This window comes from Pieris brassicae, chromosome 4, assembly GCF_905147105.1.
Source record: "Pieris brassicae chromosome 4, ilPieBrab1.1, whole genome shotgun sequence".
NCBI classification, from domain to species: domain Eukaryota; kingdom Metazoa; phylum Arthropoda; class Insecta; order Lepidoptera; family Pieridae; genus Pieris; species Pieris brassicae.
Window position 1 is genome coordinate 10591099 of NC_059668.1, and position 12944 is coordinate 10604042.

General features: G+C 31.3%; 2 protein-coding genes across 3 annotated transcripts; one reads left to right on the top strand and one right to left on the bottom strand.

The window, feature by feature from the left end:
- Positions 1–11: 11 nt before the first annotated feature.
- On the bottom strand, positions 12–3968 carry LOC123708983 (germinal-center associated nuclear protein). 2 transcript variants are annotated; one of them, XM_045660043.1, is made up of 7 exons: positions 3398–3966; positions 3046–3207; positions 2696–2857; positions 2264–2539; positions 1552–1689; positions 786–972; positions 16–351 (listed from the first exon to the last, which is right to left on the bottom strand). In XM_045660043.1, the coding sequence occupies exons 1-7, from the start codon at positions 3496–3498 to the stop codon at positions 280–282; spliced, it is 1098 nt and encodes a 365-aa protein (XP_045515999.1). In that variant the 5' UTR covers positions 3499–3966; the 3' UTR covers positions 16–279. The 2 variants fall into 2 exon arrangements, with proteins under 2 accessions (XP_045516000.1, XP_045515999.1); XM_045660044.1 differs by lacking the exon at positions 1552–1689 and having other exon boundaries at positions 12–351; positions 3398–3968.
- Positions 3969–4548: 580 nt separating this feature from the next.
- Positions 4549–11381, top strand: LOC123708814 (sugar transporter SWEET1). The gene is made up of 5 exons (XM_045659719.1): positions 4549–4737; positions 6726–6904; positions 8762–9041; positions 9559–9678; positions 10557–11381. The coding sequence occupies exons 2-5, from the start codon at positions 6735–6737 to the stop codon at positions 10668–10670; spliced, it is 684 nt and encodes a 227-aa protein (XP_045515675.1). The 5' UTR covers positions 4549–4737; positions 6726–6734; the 3' UTR covers positions 10671–11381.
- The last annotated feature ends 1563 nt before the right edge of the window (positions 11382–12944 follow it).

Below are 12944 nucleotides of genomic sequence, written 5' to 3' on the forward strand. Positions count from 1 at the left end.
TTAAAAACATTCATGAGATCTCGGTTATACACGGTATATGAAAAATCTTAATATAAAAATAAGTATTTGCACCACATATATCTGAATACATGCTGGAACAAGCAAAGTAATATACGGAAAGCCTTCTTTTTGTTGTCTCATTTATTCAACTTTCAGTCAGCGACACCTGGACAAGTATGACTCCCGTATGTCAAAATCCAATATTGTATATTCTGTGCCCGACACTATTCATAGCACAATCGTTTGCGTAGCCGGGATTCAAAGTCCCGATAAATAATCTCAATATGTTAAAACTTCATGTAAGTTTATAATTTGTCCTCCAGTAAGCCGATTATTTAGCTTCGGTTTATGCTGAAAAATATAAAAATGACATGTTTGTATGGGTTAGGACTTTAAATTATTTTTTAGTTAACATAGAAGGTTGGCGAGATGGACAAGGACAAAAGTTCTCCCAAATCGCTATGAAGGTATATTTTTACATTAAATTTTGTTGTATCAAAATTTAAAATAATACTTGTCTTGATTATTCAGAAAACGGGACTGACTTTGACTCTAATAGCCCTAACATGACACAACTTAATGGCTACAAAGAAGTTTTTGTTGCATGAAATCATCGTAAGCATGGTAACAATCAGGGTCCTGCATTTGTTGCCATCTTTGGTGATAAAATTTTGTAATAAAAATAATTAAACTACTGAAGCTATTGCACTTTGCCTATTAACCAAAGAGAGTAAATGATCTGTTGATAAAATAACTAGCGGTTTTTATAACAGAACTGTACTTACAGCTTCAATATCACATTTGAAAGACAGCTTATTGAATTGTACTCCATTATCAACATTTAAACCATAGTGTTTGCAACATTCAGTGACATCAACAACACTGTTGAACAACATCCAGTCTTGTAATATTGTTGTTGGTACTGTTAGTTGTTTGCTGTTGTACGCTGAACTCATGATTTGTAGACTGTTTCTGAAAAAAAAAAAAAAAAACATATTACTGCGAGCTTATGAAATTGTAATAGGGATATTAAATAATGTTCACAACAAAAATTTTAAATTTCAGTACTGAAAATTGATAATAAAATTTGCTGTTTCACTGGGTATAGCTTTCAACCTTAAAGGTAGTAAAGATCAATAGTTACAATATTTGTGACTGTAGTGATTTGTGAGTACCATGTTTCTTCAGATTAATATAGTTATCGGCTACATTGTTTTTTATAACACCATTTATTTTACACTAGTAGTTTTTTTTTGTTCTAGGGAAATCAATGTATACAAAATATTGTAAAAACTTTCTTGCTCATTACAACTACCTTTTGGAATGGACATTGATCATTTTTAACTAGTTTGACTTTCAAATGTGTCTTTTTAATATGCCTAATTGTTATAAATGATTTGACTTTGATCTTATTCAAAAAATTTAGATTTAGCTATAGTTAATATTATCATTTGTTTATAAAAATATCATAGGTATTTACTTAAACATATAAGAATGGTTTTGTTCAACCATTCATGAACATTGTATACCTGAGTTTATAATTTATCTTACCTTTGTAATCTTGGTAAGTAAATGACAAATACACAAGTGGTGAGTGGACACAATCTATGAGATAGCCTACAAACTCTAATAAAATCATTCTTTATGTTAGCTATTGCAATCTCATAGACCAGCTTTAATCGTGGATTTCTAAAAGAGAATAACTTTCAATTAACAACATTATTTAAGCAAAAAAAAACTTCACTTTAAATTACCAAGAAATGGTTAATTTAGTTAAATAAATCAGTGTATAATAAACAGTTATTTAATTTAAAATTGTCAAATATAAGTAAAACTTAAATTTTCCTAAACTTAACGCGAAGTTGTAGCAAGGGGCCGTTGGAGTATTACGTAAGCACTGTAGGGGAGATTTTCTTCCATCAACATTATTTACACTTATTACATATGCATTGTCTATGCTTGAAAACGAAATGCATTTGCGAGGATTCCTACAAACTACTATTGCTGACAAGAGGGGGGTGAGATAAATTGCTGTAAATCTGCTTACGTAATACTTGAACAGCTCCCGATATATATTTAATAACTTCTAACCTATTGCTAAATGTTTTAATTAACATATATGTATGGTATGTAAAATCTCAAAAACTAAAAAGCATTTAACACATTTCTGTTCCTTGAAGTTAATTTTTTTCTTTAAATATGTATGTAGTTTCGGTGTGTGTGTGTTGATCAATTGAGCCAGGAGTTGTAGCGGTAAATATACCTTTTTATATAACTTGGTAAACCAAGATACCGTACCAAGGGCTGATAATTTTCTATATTGCACAAAATATATAAACATTCCACAAGAACTCTGTCACACATAGTCTTACTATCTTCTAAGTTTAACAAGTCCAAACTCAGTGCTGTCTTATGTGTATTGAAGCATCTGTTTAGTCTGTCCATTTCATCAGCACAGCTAAGAAACCACTTTACACATTCAAGTAATAATTTGTTGTTCAGGACTGGATCAAATTCGTTTATTGCTTTTTCACATAATCTAAAAAAAAACAGTACCATTTTATTGGTATACTTAGCACAATAGCTGTATCCTTAGCATGTTTAAAAAAAATAGGTACTAAAAGAATTAATTAAGAGCTGTCTAAAAGCAATTAGCATAACAACAATAGAGGTAGTTAATGAAAATATTTATAACCTGTAAGCAAAATACACATGGAATCGAATAATTGGCTCAAGTAATTCCATACATTGTTCAGGTAGCAATCTTTGTATTGTCATGTCTTGACGCACTGCTCTTAGTCTGTCATTTAAAAAATCATAAATTACTATTACTGGTACATTTGTTTGTTTACCCACTCTGAAAAAAATAATGCAAGGTTAAATGACACTCTTGTATATATTATATTAATTATATTAATGCTTGCTTTGGTACATACATATTGTACTTTAATGTATAAAGTAACATTTTCATTCAAATTTAAAACAAAACGAAGTTGCTGGGATGCAGATTAACAAACACTAACTTTTATGAATTATTGAACTTACTCATGTAACAAATAATTTACAGTTTTCTTAAGAACACTGTAGGGTCGCAGCAGGCTAGGAACAGCTATGTTAGCATCTGCCGCTGACCTACTATAACTTTTCACAAGCTTAAAATTATCACCAACGACTTCTAATATATGAATAAGCTTTTCACGCTTTCGTCTGCAATTGATATAATTGTTAATTTGTTAGACAGTAGAACAAATGTTGAAAAACATTAAAATCATGCAAGATTCTGAAAGTATACAGGAGTTACCTTACAACCTAACTTTTTAAGGGGTTTGTATGCGTTTTTCAGATATGGCCTATAATTCTTGCGATATACTACAACAATTCATTAAATAGTACTTACAACCAAATTTCATCCTGGGGACACATAGTATAGCATGTTCCAATAATTTTCTCTCTCTTATTCAATCCTTGATTATTACATAAATAGTTTAGATAGGACATTATACGTTTTAATTACGTTTCAAGTTTTACCATTTATTATTTACCATTACTAATGCATTCGGTTTTATTCATATACAGATATGTTAATCAAGTTTCAAATAAAAATATGTCAAAATGAATTATTGCTAGTTTTAAAAAACAAACGGCCATATCCCATACTGAGACAAAATCGAATTTCGTCAGGCGTGACCAACTAACGCTAAATGAATTTGTATGAAAAAAGTCGCATATCATGAGTGTCATTCCCATACAAACTGTGACGAACTGTCAAAAAGCGATTTTGACTCAACCATGTATGAGTTAAAACATTACGAACAAACTCCATAATTATCAAAGGCCTAAAACATAACTTGTCTCTCAAGCTGAATTTATATGATTGATCAAATATGAAGACCACATCGAGTCAAAATTCCTCCAATCCACGTCATGATTTTCATTTAAATTCGATTCGCGTTAGTAAGTCACCTCCGTTGCACTTGTATCTTTGTCTGAACCCCAGGATAGGTTGCTTAGAGGGCAAGTTAGACAATTTGTATTACGTCAATCAACATGACGTGTAGGCACTTTATCATTCGGTGATGCCAACTTCAGGGTTTCCCGCCTAATTGAAGGGGAAAAAAGATATCAAAGAATGTGTTTTTCAATAACGAACTATTATTTATATATTTTTTCTCGAACCCAACCAACAAAATACATCTATAAATACAAATATAAATTAGCTCAATGGTTAGAAAAGTACAAAACGCTCTAAAATATATGCAAATAAAACAGGATTTAAAAAAATATGGAAAGATAAGTTAAGAAATAAAATTATTAATATTATTACGACATTAATTAATGTATGTAAATTTTTCTTTCTTTCTTTTTCTTTCTATAAAATGCACCTGCACTGTATAGTGTATAAAATACCAACAACATCGATTTTATACTACTTAAATGTATTTTTACTTAATATTTGAAAATACCTTTCAAACCGAGTGTACATTAAAAAAATTAGGTGGGTTTCGCGATATTTAAAGCTGGTTCTAGGGGAATCATTCATGTTGGAGTCGGCATCATTGATACTCTCTATCTTTTTCGTACATCAATCACTTCTTACCAGTTATTACAATAAATTATAGTCAAATGGAGCTAAACATATTGTTATAGTACTTTCGTTTCTACATTGATACATTTTATTTCTTAAAAAGGTGTTTACTTTAGATTAGTAAACTTATAAGTGATATTGGGTTTGAATCCGTAAGTATAACTTTTATTACAGCATTCCATTCTAAAGACTACTAAATATTTATTATCTAATCATTGTTAAATAATACTAGATGATTAATATAAAACATCGTGTCGCCTATAGTCAAGCAAAAGAAAAACTTAAACCTAAATGCATGTATTTAATATTATAAGTTAAACAAATGAACAAACATAAATACAATAATAATAGGTAATATTAACAACTTTTAGTCTGAACATAAGGAAATTGATTGTATGTAATTTGATGATAAGTGTAAAATTTATTTAATATGATTATATACCTATTTTAGTATTTCATTATGATTAGATATAGATGATACTGCAATCTTTCAACTAGACTAAACCAGTGACAGAGAAATTATTAATTAATTAAGCAACTAGGTACTTGATACACAATAATACAATATGTTGCCTTTTAAAATTTGATCCTAATCAGCAGTTGTCAGATTATTTTACATTATAGTAGGTAGTTTTACTTTTGTCTTAATTGAATCTGGAATTTTGCTATAGTTTAATATTAAACTTAGGTAATTTTCAAAAACATGTTGTTGAATTGTGGCCCCATACCATCATCATTGTGTTGCTGTCAAAAAGAAGCAAGATGATATGAATTTTATTACTTTATTTATATTTTATATGCATTTGAATAGTTATTACTACTTGCGATACATTTAATTTATATACACAATACTATATTATGCAGGTTAAAGTATGCTTGTGAATGCCTATGGTGGCACACTATTGACATAAATAAGTTGTAAAATAAAGCATTTTATGTATAAGATACTTAAGAATAATTAAAATAGTGAATTATTACTGTTTAAGTTGCATAACCAAACTGTTTTATTATTAATTATATTTTACAGCAATTAATCAGGCTTAAGGTATCAACTTAATATATTTAGTTGATATTTACTGGCATTTTCCATATTGTTTGCTTAATATACTAAATATAAAATTGACATAAATAGTAAAGATATATAGATTTAAACAAAATTTTAGATAATCTAAGATTTAAACAATCTAACTCACTTTTATCATTAAATAAATGATGCCTTATTGAGCTAACCAAGTTTGTATTGTAATGTATTTGATTATTTGAAAGATAATAAACCAAGACAAATAATTTTCCTCTGTGATTTGTGAATGATGTCATTGTCTTATAAAGAAAATTGGCAATTAATTATTTGTTGTTTGAACATCAACTCTCCTTGTATTCAAATTAATAAGTATAATCTATTAACTATAAATAATAAGGAAGTTAAAGTATGTAATTACATTTTCCTTTAACCAGGCTTTGGCCAAAAACAATATCCAGCAAAATAAATAAAGTTGGGGGCACGGCATATAAACAAAACACTTTATACGTAATCATAATAGATTCATCCTCGTTCATTGAAGCAAATTGAAATAAATAGTATGTCTATTTATTTCAATCTGCGTCATAGATATGAACTGAGGTCTCGAGCACAGAGATTTAATATATACCACTTTGCATTGGAAATTATTATCTATGTAGATATAAATATTGTTTGTGGTCGCATTCCTTCCCAACATCTATTAAATTTTTAATGTTTAGGTCATTTATTTTATACGGCTTCATTTTTGACAGTTTTTATATTTATCGACCGAATTAACTCGGGTGACATGAAAATTATTTTGTTAAAAGTATTCGGAACACTACTATGTTAATAAGAAAGATTTGAAAAGTCGTGACAGTTAAACACGATAAAAATTCATTAGATTATCGATTGTTTTACGTGTACAAGTAAATGTTTAAATAAAAGTAAAAATATTGTATACATAACAAGTTATTTACCATTCGTAATTAAACCCGAGAGATTTTTTAAATCAGCCCATAATCTCAAAGGATAAGAGATTTCTTGCTTGTACCACAGATACAGAATATACGTAGTATATAGTTATACTCTTTGAGCTATTCTTATTTTAAAATTTAATTGAATGCCATTTTGTTTCAGAATTTAAAAATGGAAGCACTATCCAATATTTTGCAGCCGTACAAGGCTATTGTCGGCACAGTGGCTGCTGTAGTCACTATTGGACAAATGTTCTCAGGATCATTTCTGTGCTATGACATTTATAAGCAGAAGGGCACTAAAGGAGTGGGTATCATGCCATTTATTGGTGGTTTAGTTATGTAAGTATAATTATGTATTGTAATAGGAATAAATAAATAAAATAATGTGAAGATAACTTCTTGTTATATAAACATTATACTTTTTTCAAATTGAAAGACTTTATACACAGTTTCTATACATCAGAAGTGTGTCATATATATGAATTACGTAAAAAAATCAATGGCGCTACAACCTTTTTAGGTCTAGGCCTCAGATTTCTGTATCTGTTTCATGATCTTATGTGTGTGCCTGTGCCTGACGCACGCCGTCGACTTTTTGGGTCTAAGGCAAGTCGGTTTCCTTCACCGTTCGAGCTAATGTTAAAAGCGCACATAGAAAGAAAATCCATTGGTGCACACGACCTCAGGCATGAGCGTCGCACGCTCAAACATTAGGCCAACACTGCTCGTATGAATTACATACAATAGCGTAATTTGGAAAACGTCTTTAATTTCAAATTGTATACAAAAATACTTCATACATAAGATGATATTACAAAACTAGAGAACTCCACCAAAATTTACAACCAAAAAGCGACAATGCCGCTAAATTATGAAAATATTAACAAAACCTATCGTTAAAATATATTCGAGAATTGCTATTGTCTCTTACTGTACAAATTAATATAACGCTTTCCCCGGGGTACATAGTCGTAAAAGCAAAATATTTTTTTTTTTTTTTGGGAAAAATTAAAGATGGTAATGCTATTATTACTAGGATAACTGCACATTACGACGGTAATTTTAACGAATGAATAGAACGTAATAATTTATTACCATTCTTTATTTGTTTTTGAACTGTCGCATTACCTTTTATGAGTATATATATATACTAAAACTATCTTTATAGTAATTGCGATCTATTTCAGGTAAGTAGATTTAGATAAACGAGTATTACTCTGGTGTATTGGGATTAATGAAATGTATCTTGTTTTTTTTTTTGAAAAAAGAAAATGTGAGATAGGAAAAGTCCCTGGACACGACAGCAGGGGAGTTTAGTATTATTAATAAAAAAAGTTACATATTTAAAGAAAACACTTTTGTACCAGATTGAAGCTATATATTATTATAAACTTATAATTATTTTATTTTACATAATTGTCACCGTGGCCACGCACTCTGTAAAGCACGCGAAACGTCGGAAAAAAAAATAAAAATTATGTAAACTAATTATAAATTTATAATAATACATAGCTTCAATCCGGTAAAAAAGTGTTTTCTTTAAATGTGTAAAAGCTATGTTAACAAAAGACAATACTAAAGTTACATATCATAAAAAAAGTTTATTACTAACATTGTGCATAAAATTATCTGTAGGATAAAGACATCCTCGTGTTTTTTTATTGTAAAATGCTTTACAAAATTCTGAAAAAAAATAATTTTAGTACATTACCCAAGGAAGTCAAAGATATGAAAACATTAAAACAGTCGTAATAGTGCTTTACGTTCCCGGGGCAAGCGAAATATTACATAATGTTAGCTGAATACGCAGAAGGAGTGATAAGTTGTGCATATAAAGAAATAAAAATAAAATAAACAGCTTCAGCCTTTTTTTGGTCTGGGCCTGAGATTTCTGTAGCTGTTTCATGATCATATGTCAATCTATTAGGCAAGTTGGTGATCGGTCTTCTGTGACATATGCCGCCGATTTTTTGGGCGTGAGGCAAGCCGGTGTCCACGATATTTTTCTTCACCGTTCGAGCGAATTTTAAATGCGCACATAGAATAAAATTCCATTCCCGAATCTCGAACCTATGACCTCGGGGATCAGATATAGGATATAGAAAAATATTGCTGTTAACAGTGCGTTCTAACCCCTTTATAGATTTTTCAGATCTTTATAAGTTAGAAAAGCTAATAACCGATATTTTTTTACAGGAGCGTGTTAAATTTAAAATACGGCTTCATTCTACGCGACGATACAATGATTCAAGTGAATTTTGTGGGTTGCGCCATAAACATTGTCTACCTCATGATTTATTTCAACTACTCGGCCCAGAAGGGGCTTGTTTGGGCCCAAATTGGGGCCGGTGGGGCTATCTCGGCAGCTCTAATCGGATACTCCGAGTACGAAGACCCCAAACTTATTGAAACACGTTTTGGAACTATTATAACAGCGTTCATGTTCTATTTGATTGCTTCTCCGTTGTTTAATTTGGTGAGTCATTTGGGGTGATGTTGTCTTAATGGTGTGTGTACTAGCCGACAGACATTGTTCTGTCCACAAATAATCTTATTTTAAATCTAAACCATTCTCGAATCCACTTGAACACACTAAATGGCTTTGCCAGGCTGATTTATGAATCTAAACGATCCAGGGCGCCACCCAAACGCATACAATAAAATTCATTCAAATCGGTCCAGCCGTATTATTAGATTCTTTTGAATGTAAGACGTGTCTTCAAGACAACGTCTGTCGAATCCGCTATATCTTTACATTTAAATAGTAAAAATAAAATCCGTTCAATTATATTCTTTTGTCTTTAAGTATTTTCGCTGATAAGATCTTGGTAACTTCACCAAGGCTTATAAACTTGTTGTAAATTTATAAAATCTGAAGGGACCTATTTATCATCGCCGTTGATTTGCGTAAAAGCAGATTGCCGAACCGATTAGTGGTTCGTAGACATTTTCAATATTTTTTGGGAGTTAGGACGTATTGTTTTGTTTTTCAGAAAACCATAATTAAAAACAAGAGCACAGAAGGTATGCCCTTCCCGATAATCATGTCTGGTAGCGTGGTCACCTTCACATGGCTACTCTATGGAATTATACTGAACAACTCGTTCCTTGTGGTGAGTTTTTATAGATTTAATGTTGAATTTAATATGTACTATACATTTATCTTGTAATTTTTTCAATGTACAGTGGTAAATCAACATACGAATTTAATTCGTTCCCTAACCTTGTTTGTATATCAAAGCAATTTTCCCCATTGAAATTAATGGCATGAATCCGTACCAGCCCCCAAAACACCACTACAGTCGTTTTTGCTAAGTCATTCGGACCCATGGTTATAAAATAAATGTGATAATATTTTTTAAATGTACAAAAAACAAAATCTCGAACCCAACCTATTAAAAATGCTTCAAAAATGAGGGAAACCAGTAACAGACTGAGGTCAGGTGGGAGAAACTGTTAGTGTGGTGTGTCAAGTCAAGTGGTGTCAAATCTTGCTCTCATCTCCAAGCAAAATATAACTAGTATCTCAAAACACCTGTATATCTTCTCTCGTAGATCGAGGCACCACTGTATTTAAGATTCAGAAATGAGGCTTTACTTGAGATGCACTAGCTCGCCTTTGAATCTCTGAAAATTTCTGAATCTCACCTTTAGGTCCTGCATTGGTTTGCTAGGGAATGACTTCTGAAATAGACGATAATGTGTTTCGAATTAAAGACACTTTTAACATTGAGATATTTTTTGTGTTGTCTAAATGGATAATGAGATTTTATAGATTAATTTGTTAAAATAACAATTCTTTTATTATGCCATGACTGGTCCAAAGTTTTGTTTATTCAAATTTTAATTCAAGGGCCTACGGGACAGCCACAAGGGGTCCTATCGCATTTGTCAAAAGTGTCATAAGATTTTCGTTTCCCTGACTTCTTTGGTCTAAAAACAAGATTGAAAGAAACCATACAGTCATTATTACGATAACAATTTTTTTCAGCTCCAAAATGTAGTAGCTGTCATGCTGTGTTCTGTTCAATTGGCCCTCTTTGCGATTTATCCATCGAAGCCCAAAGGAAAGGAGAGGAAACCTAAAGCCAAGAAAGTAGACTAACAGAGTCCCTGATTGAGAAATAATTAGAATAATGGATGCTTATAATTGTATTATTTATGTATGCGAACAGTTTTTCTTATCTAACGTCTTCCAATTTAGCGGCAAATGTCAATTCGTAGGTTATGTCAGTTAATTGTTATAGATTATATTTTTTAACGTTCAATACTGCATTTATTTTGAATTTTTTGCGAAAGGGATATATATATAATATGGTTAAGAATTTTTGATTGTTGCTGTTTTATACTTTTATTTCTGTATAAGGCAAAGTGATTTATGTATATAGGAATTGGGAAATGTCATATGTCATTGATCGTACATTCACGATGATGTTAAATGAAGTTCAATTTATTGATTTCCAGTTTTATATGCTATTTTTTAATCCCTTTGGGTATTTAATATTTTTAGCAAGAATAGATGCTGTGATGTAATATTTAGTATAAAATTTTATGCTCTAGAACAATTTTTCAGAGAACAAATTTGTTTTGATTATTGACAATAAGTCATAGAGATCGGTAAAGTTTTCTGTAATTAAATGATTATGTCAAAATATACAGTAGACCATAGAGACGCCCTGGTCTATGGTTTATGATATGGGGCTGTGATTATAGTTTTATTGTTAACTGTAATCCTAAATAACATTCCTATAAAATCAGTAAACTATATTTTGATGCAATAAAATTGCCATTTTTGTACAATATAATAATTCTTCTATATAGCGTTTTATTTTTCATCCCTAGTCCATACTTAATTTATGTAAAACTAAAAATGTATTCGTTATAAACCTTTCCTAAAATATTTTAATTATTTCGAACTACTTTAATATCATTTAGAATAATATTGAATGCTCTTAAGAATATCTAATTTAACCGTGGATTTATGATTATTTATCCGTAGATTTTAGGTGACGCTGGAATGTGATAAATGAATAGTCAACGAAAGGTTAATTGCTATGAAAAGAATGAATGTAAAGTATCAGTTAAAAAGAGTGTCTCCGTTTGGCTATACCTACTCTCGGGGCGTAACTCCCATGATTTAGTTAATAGCTATGTAACGAATGAATGCAATGTAACAGTTGAAGAGAGTGCTTCCGTCTGGCTATACTCTGGGTGCGTAACTCCGATTTAGGTTATCGCCACGCTTATAAAACTAAGAAAGCCTGAATGAGCAAAATGTACAGCCTTGGCTCGTACAATTATTATTCTGCAAGTTTTACCCTTCCGTTGACTAGGTACCTATTTATCATATTCTAGTGACATCTACAATCTACAGCTGGCGGCAATCACTGCAATGTCGTCATACCCTGAAACGCGATAACCGTTATTCCGGCTGCTACTGATATATTCAACTACTCTACCTTAGCCACTGGGACCTTCGGGCTGGCCAATCAGTAGTTAGACTGTTCGAGGATCTTTCTTTTACGTCGGAAGACGAGCAAGACCTTCCTTCATATTGCCTTTCTTCTTTTCTGAATGAGACTCTCTCTACTCATTTCCAATATTTCCTTAGAATGCTCGCAATATAATTTATAGAATATGAAATTCCCTTGATATAAATTCGAACTTTGCGTAAAGCGGAAATTAAATTTTAATGATGATGGTTTGAATTTGACGATTTTAAATTAGACTAAATAGTAATTTATAGCTATTAGTTGTATGTGCTTCCGGTGAATACCAATTATTACAAATCGTAACTTCTGTATTGGTCTGGTGGAGGTAGATATATTAGCGGATTATAAGGTCTGGACTTTGAATCGGATCTGACATTTTTCATTTATTAAAAAAACTTGTGTAACAATGATTAATATTTACAAGAAAACCTTTGTACATGTAATACTAATTACTAGAAAGTATACTATCACTATTCATAGTATATTTTCTAGTAAACACTTGGATGAGCCGTATGTGTATCAACTGTGCCCCATGAGCATGTTAATCTGTTGGACCTGTGCCAGCTCGCGTATATTTTTTTATCTAACGGACAGGACGCTCACTTGATGTTAAGTAATACCGACGCCGATGGACACTCACATTACCAGAAAGCTCGTATGCGTGTTGCCGGTCATTAAGAATTAGTACGCTATTTCTTGAAGGACCCTAAGACAAATGGGTGCGGAAATACTTTAGTGGGCAGCTGAACAAGACAAACAAGGCAAAAACCGCGACGTCCGCGTCGAGGTGATATGGACGGTATTTGTATCTTATGATGAAACTCAGCTGCAGGAACAACTCCTCTGAACAGTCTCCATCGTAAATGCAGTAAAAGATTCAGATAGAT

What these genes read in the sequence shown, in the direction of transcription:
- LOC123708983 (XM_045660043.1), bottom strand. Translation starts at nt 3,498, where the DNA reads ATGTCCTATCTAAACTATTTATGTAATAATCAAGGATTGAATAAGAGA. An exon ending in GTAAATTATTTGTTACATGA is followed by an intron (nt 2,858 to 3,045) that starts GTAAGTTCAATA and finishes TATTTTTTTCAG; the next exon opens with AGTGGGTAAACAAACAAATG. An exon ending in CATGTGTATTTTGCTTACAG is followed by an intron (nt 2,540 to 2,695) that starts GTTATAAATATT and finishes GTTTTTTTTTAG; the next exon opens with ATTATGTGAAAAAGCAATAA.
- LOC123708814 (XM_045659719.1), top strand. Translation starts at nt 6,735, where the DNA reads ATGGAAGCACTATCCAATATTTTGCAGCCGTACAAGGCTATTGTCGGC. An exon ending in CTTCTCCGTTGTTTAATTTG is followed by an intron (nt 9,042 to 9,558) that starts GTGAGTCATTTG and finishes TTTGTTTTTCAG; the next exon opens with AAAACCATAATTAAAAACAA. An exon ending in TGAACAACTCGTTCCTTGTG is followed by an intron (nt 9,679 to 10,556) that starts GTGAGTTTTTAT and finishes AATTTTTTTCAG; the next exon opens with CTCCAAAATGTAGTAGCTGT.